At 30.7% G+C, this 17025-nt stretch overlaps 3 protein-coding genes across 3 annotated transcripts; all 3 read right to left on the bottom strand.

Moving 5' to 3' along the window:
* Nucleotides 1–1004: 1004 nt before the first annotated feature.
* On the bottom strand, nt 1005–2865 carry LOC107932557 (uncharacterized). The gene is made up of 4 exons (XM_016864600.2): nt 2694–2865; nt 2527–2602; nt 1333–2432; nt 1005–1092 (listed from the first exon to the last, which is right to left on the bottom strand). Exons 1-3 carry the CDS (start codon nt 2721–2723, stop codon nt 1366–1368), a joined length of 1173 nt encoding a protein of 390 aa, XP_016720089.2. The 5' UTR covers nt 2724–2865; the 3' UTR covers nt 1005–1092; nt 1333–1365.
* A 1477-nt stretch (nt 2866–4342) lies between these two features.
* Nucleotides 4343–4827, bottom strand: LOC121215294 (uncharacterized). The gene is made up of 2 exons (XM_041089594.1): nt 4613–4827; nt 4343–4503 (listed from the first exon to the last, which is right to left on the bottom strand). The coding sequence occupies exons 1-2, from the start codon at nt 4818–4820 to the stop codon at nt 4343–4345; spliced, it is 369 nt and encodes a 122-aa protein (XP_040945528.1). The 5' UTR covers nt 4821–4827.
* A 2771-nt stretch (nt 4828–7598) lies between these two features.
* Nucleotides 7599–9625, bottom strand: LOC121215293 (probable N-acetyltransferase HLS1). Its single transcript, XM_041089593.1, has 3 exons — nt 9038–9625; nt 8748–8929; nt 7599–8653 (listed from the first exon to the last, which is right to left on the bottom strand). Exons 1-3 carry the CDS (start codon nt 9218–9220, stop codon nt 7789–7791), a joined length of 1230 nt encoding a protein of 409 aa, XP_040945527.1. The 5' UTR covers nt 9221–9625; the 3' UTR covers nt 7599–7788.
* Nucleotides 9626–17025: the final 7400 nt, after the last annotated feature.

Raw genomic sequence — 17025 nt, 5'->3', positions numbered from 1 at the left:
TTACCCATTTTTAGGTAGACTAATGTAGAAGCCTCCATAATACTTTTACCGTATTTTGATAAAGTACAAGTATAAATTAAGATTCTCGATATATATGTGTTAAGATTTTTCAGAATGTTATTATCCAAAACTCACCTACATTGCTCATGCAAAAGCCTTAATTAGAATAGGAAGAATCCAGCAACAATACCAACGTTCACCCACAGAAAGTTGCCAATTATGGCCACATTTTTGCCATTGAAATCATACTAAGGAACTAATCAATGTAAACCAAAAATAAAAAGATGGATGAATGAATGTAAAAGGTAGAGTAGGGTGCCCTATCTAAAGCATGTGTCCAAAGCTTTGTTTCCCTATCTAAACAAAAATGAATGAATAATTTACGGCTAAAAAAGTCAAATATTTTTGGTTGGATGATAAATTTTTTTCTTAATGTTTATCTTTTTCTATTATTTTAATTTTATTGATTTTTATCATTCGGGTAATAGTTCACATGTACTTTGTAAAATTTTTAAAAAAATTCGATAATTTTAAAAATAGTTCATGCAAAGTTTCTCTTCTCAAAGCAGATGCTCGAGTGGACATGAAAACTTGGAGCATACTTTCTGGGATTGTTTCACTGCAAAGGAGTGTGGCACAAATTAAATTTACAATGGTCCTAGGAGGTCTCAGGCAGGGATTTAAATTGCGGTCGCGGTCGCGGACATAACGGACGCTATTGCGGTCACTGCGGGTATCGCGGTCGTGAATTTTTTTCAAATTCGCACAACTTACTGTAAAACATAGTAATTATAATTATAATTATAAAAAGTCACTTTTAATGATTTTTAGAGTGTTTTCTAACACTTATGAACCTTTATTAATATGACATGAGAACACAACTTTTATAATCATTAATTATTCTTATATTTATTTACGAATTTTCTAAGAATGTTATATTAACTAATAACAAAGTAAAAAAAAAGAAATATTAAACATTTATCATATTTAATAAGTTTGAAAGTTTTATAAATAAAAGAATTGAGAATTCATACATGAGAGATGTCTTCAATATTTCTTGACAGCTTTGAAGATAGTGAAGATATAAATACGCTGCAAAAGGAAAAAAGGAATAGATAAATTAATGAATAGATTCTCATTAATTATTCCTATTTCTTACCACTTATTCTCATCTCATTCTACTTTCATATATAATTTAACATGCTTCGATTCTTCATTATCTTTTCATAAAATATACTTCATTCATTTATCTAAAGATATATATTATTTTAAATGTTTTAATATAATCAAAATTAAGAACAATAACAAAGGATTTCTTTAAAAAAAACATACCTTACAAATAATGATAGTGGCACGATTTAGTTTTCACCAATTAGTGGAATGACGAGGAAGATCAAATCCTTCACCTTCACTTTGGGAGCGTTCTTGACTTGATTCTCTTGGCCTTTGTCCAAAAATATATCCAAAAAAAGCAACATTTTCACCTTGGTTTTCATTCAATTGATATGGAGGATATATTTGAGGAGGAGGATACATGAAAGGTGGAGGTGGGTGATACATTGGTGGAGGAGGATACATTTGAGGCTGGTATGGCACACCATAATTAGGAAATGGTGGATAATAACCATATGGTTGTGGATAACCATGTGAAGGTTGTTCTGGTGGATAAAAACCTTGAGTGCTAGTAGATGAATCACTATACCCAAGGTTACTAGAACTCGATCTCCTACCACTACCAGATGAAGAGCCTATAGAAGTATGCTTCTTGCCTTTTCCCTTTGATGGAGCTCTAGGTTCACTTCTATCTCTCCTAGGTTCAGGAAACATATTTCCATCAAACTCTGATCTGTCACTAAAATGTCCACCAGTGGTACCACCCCCATATTCTCCTCCATACTGACTAGAAGACCTAATTTCACCTCTATCACCACTATATCCGTCATCCTCATCAATTGGACTTAAACCACCACCATCGGGTCCATCGCCACTCTGACTTGGAGTTGAACTAGAACTTGAATGAGACAAAATTTGTTGTTGCGATTGATCAACATCCATTTCATCATCAGAGGTATCCACAGGCAACACACCGGCATTTTCACCATCTAACAATGGATTCTCTTTCTCATGAAGCCATTCTGATAGTGGATCAACATCTTCAAAGATATAATCAAGGCTGATAGGATTAAAACTAGCATTTATATCATCAGTGCTCATTCTTTGTTGATGCCTCATCTTAAGCCTCATATTATAATAGGTAAACACTAGTTTTTCAAGTTTTTTATACTTTAACCTATTTCTTGCCTTGGTGTGAATATAACTAAATGTGCTCCAATTTCGTTCGCAATTTGATGCTAAAGTTGTTTGACTAAGCACTTTAATTGCTAATTTTTGTAATTCGGGAACACATGTGCCATATATCATCCACCACTCAGCTGCATAATATTATTTAAATTTCAAAATAACTTTAAAATGTACAATATAATTAAATAATATAAATTAAATTAAATAATTTAATTAACTGTTTACCCGGATTCATTTGCTTCCAAGCTCTTTGTGCTTGTGGAGTACCGAATGTCTCATGTTTATCTCTAAATAATAACAACTGCATAAATAAAAGATAGAGTAAAAATAAAAATAAAAATTCTATTTCAAATTATTTAACTAAGTTACAAATAATAGTAGTTGAATCTAACCTGATTAACCATTCTGACTTGAGTATCCATAGAAGGTTCTAATCTTTCAATTACTGATCGTGTACCTTCTAATGTTTCTATTAATACATTCTCAGAATGCTCCACCCCAAATTGAAATTGAGGGTTGAGAAAATAACCTAAGTATAATTTATAAGAATATCATCAAATAATAATCTAAAGCTTAAAATAATAAAATATAAAAATAGTTCTTAATTATATGAAATATTTTATCTTACCAGCTGAATGCAAGTCGAAATGCATAAAATTCCATCTATTGTCAATAATCTTTTCATACTCTGTGAAATATCGACAATTTTGTTGAATTGCTCGTTTAGCCCTATCAACAGCCTCATAAATAAAGCCCATCGTTGGTTTTTCATCGCTATCCACAAGTCTCAATACTCTTACTAAGGGCTCATAAACTTTTATGAGGTCATTGGCTTTTTTCCAAAAATCTTTTCCCAAAACAATTTTTTTGGCTTCATAAGCAGGCCCTGACTTTTGCTTTCCCCATTTTGATTCTTTAAATTCCTATATATTCATAAGAAAAATTTTAAAATAATATAATTTAAATTATTTGGAACTAATAAAATCACTAAAGGTTACTATATTTAAGTAATTATATTAACTAATTATAAAATACTGACCTTTGAATTAAACATTTCTCTCAAACCTTGCTTTTGTCTTGTTATCTCTTCAAGTTGAATGAAATGAGTTGCAAATCGAGTAAGAGCGGGTCGAAGTATTTGTTTCCCTTGTGTATACTTCTTCATCAAATCAACAGTTCAAATGTGATTGTATATAAAGCAAGTCACTTTCTTTGCCTCATCTAACACTTTTGCTACACTGGGCTTTTTCCCAATATCTTCAAGGCATAAATCTAAACAGTGAGCTGCACATGAGGTCCAATATAGATGTTGTCTTTTCAACATTAACTTTTTTCCAGCAGCTTTCATTGCTGCCTCATTATCAGTCACTATTTGGACAATGTAATTTTCTCCAATTTCTTCTACAACTGAATCTAACAAACGGTAGTAGAATTCAGCATCTCTACTACGGACACTTGAGACATCTACCGATTTCCAAAAAATGGTTCCTTTACTGCAATAAACAAGGAAATTAATGATGTGCATTTGATTCAAACTGTTGTTCCAACCATCACACATTAGAGTTGCACCCAATTCTTTCCAATGAGTCTTTAGTACATTTACCCAATCATGAACTCGTTGATACTCTGACTCCAAATACACATCTGAAACCTCATAAGGTGTTGGGAGCTTTACACCTTGTCCAACTTCTGTTGCCACTTGAATTAAGTTATACAACCATGGAGAGCTTGCTAATTGAAAAGGAAGTCTTTCATATATTATAAATTTAGATACCGCTTCACCTATCTTCCTTCGAAAACTCTTTAAAAAAGAGTCATTGACCTTTGGTTGCTTTGAACTTTTGCTTCTAACCAATTCAGGTATAGCTCCCCTTAAGGTAAACTCAGACTCACCTGGAATAGATTTACTTGTTCTTTCTCGATTATGTTCTCTAGCTGATCCATGAGAAGATCGCCCTTCTTCATAAATGTTATCCCAACCACCAGTACTTCGTCTGAATTCTTCCCTTCTATGCCACTCGTGTTGTGATTGGATACTTTCTCAAGTTGCTTGCCTTATAGCAGAAACCTCATCAATGAATCCCTCATGCTCATCCTCCTCTTCTGTTAATTGAGATAAGAATTCATCTTTTCTCCTCTTTTTGTCTATTTTCTTTGTGTTGCTTTCTTTTAGTACATTCATCATACTTTCTCTAATGACACCTGTTAATAAAATAAAAATAATTCACACTTTATATTATTATCAATTATATATAATCTTTATTGATAAATTTACAATAACATTTAATAATAATAATAAAGTATCACATACCAGTAACATTAGGGCATGGTGCAACATTGCCGGTTTTATGAGCAATGTGCTCTTTAAATCGTGTTATTCCTCCTTTCACAACTTTACCACAAAGTTTACATACGATACTTCCTCTCGCATTTGGCACTAGAGTTCCAAAGTGCCAACCTATATCATTACTTGGTGCACCCTCCAATCCTTTAGTCGGGAACTCTTCACGTGGTGGCATGCTTTATTTTTATTTATACAAGAAACATAAAATTATATTTAGAAATATAAGCAACTCATTATTTATATTATCAACAATATAATACCAAAAAAAGTAAACAAAATTTAAAGCTAAAGTAAAGACCTAATATTATAGAAATAAATAAATAAATATTGTGTAAAACAATTTAATAATAATAATAATAATAATAATAATAATAATGGTAATAATAATAATAATAATAATAATAATAATGATGATGATGATGATGATGATGGTATTAATAATAATAATAACAATAATAAAAATCTTAAAATTAAAAATTATATGAAAGGATATACTATATAGATAAATAAAATGATATAATAAAATAAATGTATTTAAAATATTTAGGTAAATAAATATGAAAAGAAATATAATTGAAATAATAATGCAAAACTAATTAAATTTTAATAATATGGTAATAATAACAAGTAAATAAATAATAAAATAAAAAAAGGAAAAATAATAATAGTAATAGTAATATTAAATTAATTAATTTAATAATAAAATAGCAAAAATAACAAAAAAAGGGACTAAATCGAACTTAAAACATAAATTTGCGGCAAATCCGAAATAAATAAAACTAAAAAGGACCAAATTGAATGCACAAATAAAAAAAATGGATCAAATGGGAAATAATCCCCATCCTTCAAAACGCATAGCTTCAAGGTGGACCAAATTGAAATACAAAATAAATTATAGAACAAAATTAAAAAAGAAATAAGCTTGATTGTAAATAATAAAAAATAGGAAGGGCTAAAAGTAAAATTAACCCTTCCATTAAAAACACGCGGATCCTAGGAAACGGGTCGGGTAAGTGCACGGGTTAGGCCGAAACGGCGCCGTTTTGGTGCCAGAGTGGCCTGCCCAAAACGGCGTCGTTTTGAAGGCCTATTTAAATAAATTTTTTTTCAGAATCTTCATTTCAGCCATTCTTCAAATAATTTTTTTTTCTTTTTCTCTCAATTATCTTTTTTCTCTGCCGTTACCCAGAATCCGGCCATCGACCACCGTGGCAGCCTCCGGTCACCGGCGAAGGCGCCGCCGTGCACGTTGGTCGGAAATCGCCGAAAATATTTTAAACCCCCTTTTTTGTGTGTAGAATATAGATCTAGGGATAAAAATCTCAAAAAATCACTCTATGTTACAGATACAAGACATGCAGGTTAGTTTTCTACTTACTTGATCTTGATCTATTGCTTTGCTTGCTGTCCGTGCCTTGTGGTTGTGTTTTTTCACTTGCCGAATTATGGAGAATGAAGAAATATATTTTGCCTTTTCGTCTTTAATCTGACTTTCAGTCTTTTTTACTTTACTTTATTTTACTTTGTTTTGATTGAAAGTTTGAAACTTGACCGATTTTGCAGGTTGGGAGGGAATATATTCCCTGCCTTTTGTTTTATTATAAAGTACATACATTGATTCAGTCTTTTTTTCTCACTTTTCACTATTCACCTCCATCCACAGCACTTGATTTTTTGTTTTTAATTTACGGAAACGGAAAATAACGGGAATAGCGGCCCGTTATTGCCGCAATTGTCCGTTATCCGTTAAATTGCGGCTGCTATCCACCGTTATCGGTGTGAATCCGCTTCCCTCCGTTATTTTCAGCAATAACGGTTTCGGTCGGCGGCGCTACCGCTATATAACGGCCTCTATTCTGAAAACGTTCCGTTATTTGAATCCCTGGTCTCAGGTTTTGATTATAATGATTGGCTGGCATTTATTTTTTCAACCTTCTTAAATTATCATTGCAGGATTGTGGCTCGTGCAATTTGGGCACTATGGACGGCAAGAAACAAAGCACTTCATGAAGGGGTTATACAGACAGCTCAGGAGAAAACTAATATGATTAACTACTACATTCGTGAACTCAATGTCATTAATGAGAAATTACTTTTTCGGAGAGTAGAGTCTGAAAGATGGAGAATTCCCGTCAGTCAAGATAAACTACGACGTTGCCTTTCAAAGGCTTTACAAAGAGATCATGTACAGGGGTCGTGATTAGAAACTTAGAGGGCATTGTTTTGGGATCTAGAATGATAATAAACAACCACATACCTTCGGATTTTGCTGCGGAGGCGCTTGCATGTTTTCAGGCGGTCCAAATGGGTCTCGATCTGGGTTTTCTGGGGGCTGTGATTGAAGGCGGTAATTAGTGTGTACATTATGGACTCGAAATCATGAAGTGCAAACTATAGCAGATGTGTTTTTGTACATGCATTCAGAAAGGGGAATGGAGTTGCTCATTAGCTACTGAAGGTATTCGAAAAGGAGAAACAACTTATCTGTTAGAGGAGGTGCCTTCTCTTGCTATTGATGAAGTGGAGAATAAAACTCCATGTATAATATTACACATTGGGTGAACTTATGTTTAAAAATCAAAAACCAAAAGTTAATATGAAAAGACCAAGAATCGAACTGAATTACGATCGGTTCGATATCATCCTTAACGTAAACTACCATGCATGCTGTCATTTCAATGCCATTAAAGTTCTAATAGTTTAGTTAACTTTTCCATTCAAAACAAACAAACAAAAAATAAAGAAACAAAATTTAAAGGCTAAAAATCAAAATGGAGCCATAGTGACAAAATTTATAAATGTTGGTGTAAATTTGTTAATACACAAATTTATTTCATTATAATTTTAGAGTGTTGACATTGGAAGGATATTCTAATTACACATGATTATTCATCCCTATTTCATCTTTAAAAAACATTGAAAAGTAAATTAAAAAAAATTAAGAAATATTCCCTAAAAAATAAAATAAAAATAAAAACCTAAGGGTTGGTTTGTCTACAACATGATCTTAAAAGGCTAGATTTAGAATTAAAAAAATAAAAAGGACCCAAAGATTTACACCAAAAACCCATATCTTTTTATTCCCTTTTATCTTTGGTCAATATCTAAAAAATAAATTTTTTTTTTTTTTTTTTGTTAAGACTTTAGAATTCTCTGGGGTCTACAAATAAGGAAGGTTCAGGGGGTGATTTAGTCCAGTCACCGACAGACCCGTCACTATAGTCTTCCCCAAGCCGTTTGATGCACCACAAATCATGGTCGCACGATAATCGTTTCCAATGTGGGACCCCGTCTTTCAACGGCTCATGTTTCGCCACCTCAGTCGCCACCACACTACAGCCCTTTTCTTTCGCCAAGTTATGAGCGTGAGCACACAACGCGTTAACGAACTTAGCCGCGCGTGGTCCTTCCCCGCCAAGACCGTACAAAAAGTGAAAACCGAACGGACGAAACACTTCCGGTATCGACGGTAATCTCAAGAACGGCAACAACTTGTCCACCACCCTCGTCGTTTTGGCCAACGTCTTCCTCGTCCTCGACGCGCCACGAACTTCCAACCTGAACACGTCTTTACAATTCCAAACGCTTAATACCGCCCACGATTCTGGCGGGTCGGATAAAAATTTATCCGACCCGGACCATGATTCTCGAGTGTAAAATCCACGTGGCACAGCCAAGAACGTTCCTAAATTGAGTCTGTTATTAAGCACCGAGTCAATGTCGCGAGGGAAGAACTCCACGGTGGAGAAACGGTGACGGTACAACAACTCGGCGTCGGAAAGGGAAAGTTCGATCACGGTAACTTGGTTTGAAACAGTGAGTCGATGAGCGAACACCGGGTTAACCAAAATGGACGGCGTACGGAACCTGGAGTAACCACATTTATCGGTAAACAGATTAATGGAAGCTCGGTTATCGTTCTCGGTAGCTATATATGAATATTCGGCCCCGTTTTGAGTGAACCAGTCTTCCATTGTAACCACTAGCTTTAACCCTATCCCCATTCTCCTGCAAAAAAGAAAAAACCCAAAATTAAAATCACATAAATATTCATCGATCGCCATTGATTTTCATTGTTTCGATAAGGAATAAAAAAAATTACCGGTGGGAAGGTGAAACACGAAGGCCTAAAATGTAAGCGAGTTTAGTATAAACAGGGACGAGCTTCGTTGCGATGGGATCATTGTTTTTACTATTTCGGGAGATTTTTTTGCCGCATGTGACGGTTTTTATGCAGCCTCGAATCATACCGACGATTTCTTTGGTCGAGCTCAATTCAGCAACCTGTTTGGCACCCGAGAAAAAAAAAACCAAAAACCAAAATCAGTGAGAAAAAAAGAAAAGAAAACGAGAGAAAAGTAGGAAAAAAAAAAACAAAGTGAAGAATTGTACCAGCATGAGAAAAGCAGGGGAATGGCGGACCCGGCAAATAGGGTCACCTAAGAGGTCAGTAAAGAGAGAAAGTTTGCCGCTACTGGGACCAACTTCACATCTTTTTTCTACTTCTTCAACACTTGTTATATCTCTGCTTGGATCATATTCTCTCACCACTATATAACACTCATCTTCTCCCATTTTTCTTTCACTATATTATATATATATATCTATATGTATACGTATTGTAAAGTGGGGAAATGGAAACGGGGTTTTTGATTTCGATCAGTGAAGATGAATGGGGGAAAGGAGAGAAAGGGTTTGTTTATATAGGTGAAAACTGAAAAACCCAGTTTTCTTCAAAGGTTAGAAAATTTAGGTGAAAAACGTCATAAACAAGAAAAATAAAGAACAAAAAAAAGGGGTTTTATATATATTTTTCTTTAAGCTTTTTGTTTTTTCAAAGGTTCTTTCACAGAGAAAAATACTGAGAAGTTCATTGCCATTGAAACAAATGGTTTGAACTTTGAAGCTTCCTTTAAAAAGGAGATTTTTTTTGAATTTTTTATTTTTAAAAAAGAAAAGGAAAAGACTTATCTTTAGAATCCCCAGACCTTTCATTTTCTCTTCTGGGTTTAAATTTTTATTTTATTTAATTCAGTGCTTTTGAAAGTCTCTCTCTTTTTGTCTGTTTTTATAAATATAGTATTTTTTTATTTCTCTCTTTTATTATTAGTAAGATTAAAAAAAGTTAAAAATGGATACCGAAATAATTGGGGAAAAATATAATAATAAATTATAATTTTCTATTATTAATCATCACTAAAAGGATGGAAGTGGAAATGGCGGCTGTGGCTGCGCTGTGTTTGTCAATTTTTAAACAATTAAGTAGCTCTAAATATCTCTTAATTGAGTTGATGTTACGATCGAGCGGTAATTTAATTAGAAAAATTACAAAAAAATATATTTTTATAGTTAAAATAAATTATGTTATTTTAATATGTACATTTAGTGCCTCTGTCATATTAATACTAATTTTTATATATTTCTATTTTAATATATCTTCAATTTACGTCGATAACAATTGTAGTGCATTTAGTATTATTAATTTGACGTGTTTAAATTTTGTTTTACTCACAATTTAGTTTAAATTTTTTTAATTTTAATATCATATATATTTCATATGTTATTATGACGAGGAGCGCATTTTTTCTATGCTACTAATACTTGTACTTGCTCTGCTATTCTGCCCAAACTTAACTGAGGAAGAGTTACGGGGCGTAAAACAAAAAAAAATGCTTACTTTGTTTTGTTTTAGTTGGTAATACTATATATAAATATAAAATAGAAAAGTAAATAGTCACTCCATTTCGACAAAAAGCTCACGCCCAAGTTCCATAATTTTGGGTCCGTTATGCCGGTCATGATTTTCCTACTCCCAGAGAGAAAGATCCTTCCCTTTTGAAAGCCATACGTTTCATTATTTATTGCATGTTATTTTTAAATATATATCTATATTCTAAATCCGTGATTTTCACTACTTTATTTCAACGATTGTAAAATTCGTTTTAGATAAATATTTTAGGATAAATATTAAAATTATTTAAATCAAATTACTAAAGAATAATTAATATTTCATGAATGACAATAAAAGAATAATATAACTGAAATATGATATGGCTATAATATACTGCCGGTATTACTGTAGCGTGGCTTTTCCTGTAAGGATCACCGTTGGTAATTTGGTATATTTGATTTCATTTTAATCAGAATCCAAATGGACGGTCATGATGCCTCCCTCAATGCACACTTTTCTTCCACGTCCCCCCTTTTTTTCTTCTGAATGGAATATTTATTATGTGATACACCTCGATCATATTCATAATAATTTTGATGGAACTTGACATTTAATTTTCATTTTAATTCTCTTTTTTTTTTACTAAATTTATTTCGACTATTTTGTAGCTTTATTGAAGTGTAGAAAAAAGGGAAAAAAATTATTTTTTAATCAATCTATTTTTTTTAATATTAAAAAATTGTAAATTTAATTATATTTAGCTAATAAAAAAGTTGAAGACATTTTTTTATTTAATTAATATTTAATATATAATATTAAGAAAATGGATCCACATGATTGATAATGGAGTGGCGTTACATGTTGAGGTAGTGGGGAGTTTAATTTGTAAGCCCACCCACAACGGTTTCGATAATGATTGGCTTCTTAAAAGGAGAGGACACGTCATCAACATGATTAATTATTTATTGTGATATATTTTTACAAATTTAAGTACCAATAATTCACTGTATTGAGTAGTAAGAAATTCGACATATTTAAAATTAATTTAAATTTTATGTGTGAGTTTTTGAAGGTCGAGGTTCGAGTTTGTAGTTCCGATGTGTGAGGTAGGTTTTATTTAATTCTTTTCTGTATTAGTTTGATTTTATATTATAGTTTATCAAACATATATTTGTAATTGTACTGTCTTTGTATTAGTGAAACTTAAATTTTTACTCAAATTTTGGGCGAGCCTTCGAGCCGCAAACAGTTCTAGCTGGGACCCATGTGACTATTGAATATTAATTAAAAAGAAACATGTTGAAAATGGCCTAAAATTAGGGAGGATTTAATTGAATTAAATTAAAAAGAAAAGACTTTGCAAAAAAGTCATGTGAACTGAGTTTTGTGAACAAATTAGAAAATAAATCAAAATGTTAATGGATGTGCAGCTGACTTTAGGGTTGTACTTAAAATTACAATAGATACATTCTTAATATAAAGTTAATAAAAAATCATATCATAAACTATACATTAATACCAAATGGGACATCCCTTTGACATAATTTATGTGGATTAGTGGTGGAGATGGTATGTGATTATTGGGAGTTGATTTTGATGTAAACTACCAATTATTGCTGCTAACTACAGTTTATTTTCTAAATTAAGATTTGTGGAAAAAATTAGAGAGGATTTTTGTACTTTTATTATATTATATATGTGAATGTTCAAATGTCAGAATATTCTAGGTTTCACTATAATAATTTTCTTCCCCATACCAAAAAAAACAATAGAATCTTTTCCCACTTTTAAAATAATAAGGGTAAACTATAAAAATAATAACTTATGTTTGAAATGTTAAGTTTTAGTTGTTTACGTTATCGTTTTGTTACGAAGTGGTCACCCTACCATTAAACTCCGTTACCTCTCTAACGACAGTCCAAATGAGTTTCAAATGCCAACTTGGATATCCAATTGCTGGGTTGAAAATAGGTTTTTAATTAAATAAATTTAATTTGGACTACCATGTAGGACATCAAGTTGGCGTTTAAAACCCATTTGGGCTGCCACGTAGGACCTCCGTTAGGGAGGTAACGGAGCTTAACGGTAAAGTGATCACTTTGTAATAAAACAATAACGTAAATGACTGAAACGTAATATTTCAAACAAAAATAACTATTTTTATAGTTTACCTAAATAATAATTATCATCAAACTTGATAGGATGGTCTTATGGATAAAATATATGTCTTATCCATAAATTAAAATTTTCTTTTGACGATTGACACAAGTTGTAAGTATCTTATATATTGTTTAAATAATAAGCATGGAATTTTATATTTTTACTAATAACAAGTTGTAAATTAATTATTGAAATAGTTGTAATGTCACCTCACATGTTTATTTTTTTAATATTTTATTTTATTTTATTTTATTTTTTTACCATATTATAAAGATTGTATGTGTCACCCATTTTTTTTAATGAATTACAATAACAGAGTAAAACCCAAATAATAAACGTGACTAGCGCGACTTAAATTCAATTCACATCTGGAGCGATAAACACCATTAACCATCAGATAACAATCAGATATGTATAAAATGATTTTCTTTTCATTTGACTAAACAAAATGCATTAAAAGGGCTTTAATTAAGAAGGCAATAGTTGTTTCAAATGATTAAGGTTAGGTTTATTTGGTCTAAGAAATAAAGTGGTAATGAAATAAATAAGTATGCTATAAAGATCTAGGACTAGCTTAATGATTATTCTTAAGTACACTAGTAGTGGCAGGGGTTTAGGAAGAAGTTATCTATGTCATTTTTAATTAGTTTTTATTTTTTTAAATATAAGCAACTTTTTAAAAATTTTTTCTCGATTTTTTTAAATTTCGTCTAGAGTTTGAGTGCTTGAAAAGTTTGTCTTAAGAGGTAATGAGTTTAACAGAGTGAGTACACATCATCGGGTGTCTGAAGAGATAGACTATGTCAAGTGCAAAGGTAGAATATTGTTTAAAGGATCAAAATTGAATGATAAAATTTTGGAGGCCTAAATATAATTTTATCATTAAATTTATTTGTACTAAAGGAGCAAATTTACCACGTTAGGGGGGAATGCCACTACCTGCCCCTTTTCCCTTGGATTGTGTGTGCATGCACGATTAATATTAAAAAAATCTCAACATTTACATTCGATGGGATTTGAATCTGTGCCTTATAACAAAATAGGACATTTATGGGCAAGAATCCTGAACTCTTAAATTTTTGAAATATAGTTCATCAGAAATCGACAAACGGTCCACAAGCCTATATTATCCTTCGTGGAAATTTTATCTTGCCACTCTATGAAAACCCGAATACTTTAATTATTAAAGCTTAATTACTTAATCAACCTATAAATCAAGCCCCAAACAGCTTATGAAACATGTTAACCATAGCAAAAACACATGATTCTCGCCAAGTTTTTGGCTTTTTTGTTCCACATTTCTTTCCTTTAGTCAAGACTTGGAAACTTTAAAGAAAGATTGAGTAGGTCGATAATGGATCGAAATACCTAGTCATGTCCACACACAAACACACACACATATATATAATTAGGCTTTCAAGTTTTAAACAAATTAGGACCACAAAAACCCTAATACCAAGACTATGATATCGCATGATATATCACGTATAACGTTATACATTATATATTTATTTATATCTACATTAATTAATTTAGTTGATGTTTATCATTAATCACGGCTCAACTCTTAAATCGATTGAAAAATTAACGAAAACCCATTCTTTTTGTAAAGTAATAAACATTGCTATGATGATATATTTATTATTTTTATATTTTATGTAAAATTTAGAAAAATATACATTATGCGGTTTTGAACTTAAAACACCATATATAGTCTTCAATATCTTAACTTTTTTATTTCAACTAAAGTTTCATTTGCAGGTAGAATCCAAAATTTTTTTAGGGGGTGAAATTGAATTATAACTTTTTGAGAGATCAAAATATAATTGTATCTTGTATTAATTTATGTTTCCATTATTTTTGAAAGGACTTAATATATATTTTTCATTTTGGGAGCCAAAATACAATTTGACCATATATTAATTTATAATTTAGTCATTTATTAAGAGCCTGCATAGCAAATTTTCCATTTAGAGGGCCAAGACTCTTGCTTCCCCCTAAATTTGCCATTTTTATAAATATATTTGTTATGTAAACTTTTTTTCACCAATATCACGGGTGTGCCAGAATCTAATCATATTTAAGACTTCTGACTGAATTAGTGTCATAAGTCAACCACGCATCAGCTCAACTAAAAAATTATTCTTTGTAAAAAAAAAAATCATATTACTATACGAGTATTTTATCAATGAGTATTTTTATAGAGTATAAAAACACACACAAGTAAAGGAAGAATATGGGTCCTCGACACATGTCATGTTAACATGTTTCATTTAGATATAAAGGATTAATTAAATAAAAACAAAATTCCACAAGTCCCTCGAAATGATCGTTGTAGGGATCTTGTTCCCTCTCGCATGTAATCTAGTTTGTTCTTCGTGTGTGTGTGTGGGTTATTTTTCCTCCCCTTCAATCATGTATTAATTAATGACTTGAGTGCTTCAAAACACAACTAACATTGTAGGCCCAATTTGGGACATTAAATCCTTAAATTAGGTAATATCCCATTGTGTTTTGTGTCTGTTTTTATATTTATATATAGAAATTTATTTATGGGTAAATTATAAAAACAGTCACTTTTGTTTGACTCAGATTACATTTTAGACACTTAAGTTTGAAATATTACGTTTTAGTCACTTACGTTATCGTTTTGTTACGAAGTGGTCACTTTATCGTTAAGCTCTGTTACCTCCCTAACGACGGTCCTACTTGGCAGTCCAAATTATATTTATTTAATTAAAAACTTATTTTGATCTCAACAACTGGACATCTAAGTTGGCATTTAAAACCCATTTTAGATTGCCATGTAGGGCTGCCGCTAAGAAGGTAACGGAGTTTAACGATAGAGTGACCACTTTGTAACAGAACAAAAACATAATATTTCAAATATAAGTGACTAAAATGTAATCTGAGACAAACAAAAGTGACTATTTTTAGAGTTTAGCCTTTAATTATTATCATGTTTGAGATGATAAATACATCAAATAATTAAAGGGAAAAAAAGAAAGAAAGAAAGAAAGAGAGAGAATCTCATGGATTGTGGGAAACCAAACATGGGTTAGAAAAGAAATTAACAAGTATCCAACATGTTTACCATTGTCTTCCAAGTTGTCTTCTTTGATGGAAACGAATATATATATATATGTTTGCTATATATAACATAATTGGAAGATTAAAATAAATATTAATACAGTTGGAAAGTTTAGGGTTAAGCAAGTTGACCACCAAACATGAAAGAACAAATTTATATATAAGTTATTGGGATGGTGTGGCTCGAGGAAGGATATATGAAAAGGGCTACATATGCTTAATAAAATATATAAAGGTTAGGCTGGCCGCAAGCACCACCTACGTATCTTGTAATTGATATATATATATATATATATGATCGTAACATATTCACGAGGCGAGGGTTAAAATTAAATTGTAATTTTTATAATAGTAAAAATGTAATTTCATCATTTTAATAGTTTATATCTTTATAATTTTTAAAAGATTAATTCAACTTTTTATCATTTTTAGGGGAGTCAAAGTGCAATTTTACCTTTACTAATTTAAAATTTTAAAATTTTTAAAGGACTTAAATGAGAAAGTTTCCATTTTAGGGAGCTAACCCTTGTTCACAATTTAAGTGAAGAATTTAGGTAAAAAAAAATAAGTTTTGGTTGAAATGATAAATTTGACGTTTTAAAGATTATGTTGTCTTATGTTCGAGTATTATAAAACTATTTTTTAAATTTATTTTGAGCTTAAATTAATTTTTATATAAAAAGATAAAAATATCCTCATAATAATATTTTTTTTTGTGAAAAGAATGGTTTTTAATCATTTATAAACTAATCCGTTGATATTTGATTGAATTGTGACATTAACTTATCTAAACACTTAAATATAATACTAAATTATTTTATTCTCACAAGTGGAAAAAGAAAGAAAAAACTTTATCTATATATATTATTAGTTTTTTTTAAAGATAATAATATTTTTTAAGGAATAATATTTGGTATATTGCCAGTGAAATTTTTAGACTTCACAAGTAAGGTTAGGCACGTATCAAAATTTCTGACAGTTTTGTTATAAATTTCGATATTAGTATAAGTTAAAAATTTTGATAAACATTCAAAATTTTATATATACTGTCGGTATTTGGTACACTAGCAGTGTACTATTTTTATTTCATAAGTAATTTTAAAAAATAGACACGTGCTTCTTTTTTTAAAAGTATTTATTTTTTTTAATATTTTACTATATTTTTATAAGACACTTGTCAATCCCTAGACTTATTATTTATACTTATTTATTATTTAAGCACTTAATTAAGCTGGTGTCACTCGGGTTATCAATTAAATTATGAAATTATAGAAGTACCCATTCTTTTAAATTATAATCGATATTATTATGATGACATTTTTATTTGTTCATATTTTTATTTTATCTTTAAATAAAAGAATTATAAATTATAAATCCAAGAATTGAAATATAAATTTATTACCACTCTGCCTATACTCATTATTAGATAATTTAAAAAAAATATTTTTTTAACAAAAAT

The sequence above is a fragment of the Gossypium hirsutum genome, chromosome D03 (genome assembly GCF_007990345.1).
Source record: "Gossypium hirsutum isolate 1008001.06 chromosome D03, Gossypium_hirsutum_v2.1, whole genome shotgun sequence".
Lineage (NCBI taxonomy): Eukaryota > Viridiplantae > Streptophyta > Magnoliopsida > Malvales > Malvaceae > Gossypium > Gossypium hirsutum.
The sequence above is the reverse complement of the archived record's forward strand: the minus strand, read 5'-3'. Positions and strand labels throughout refer to the sequence as shown.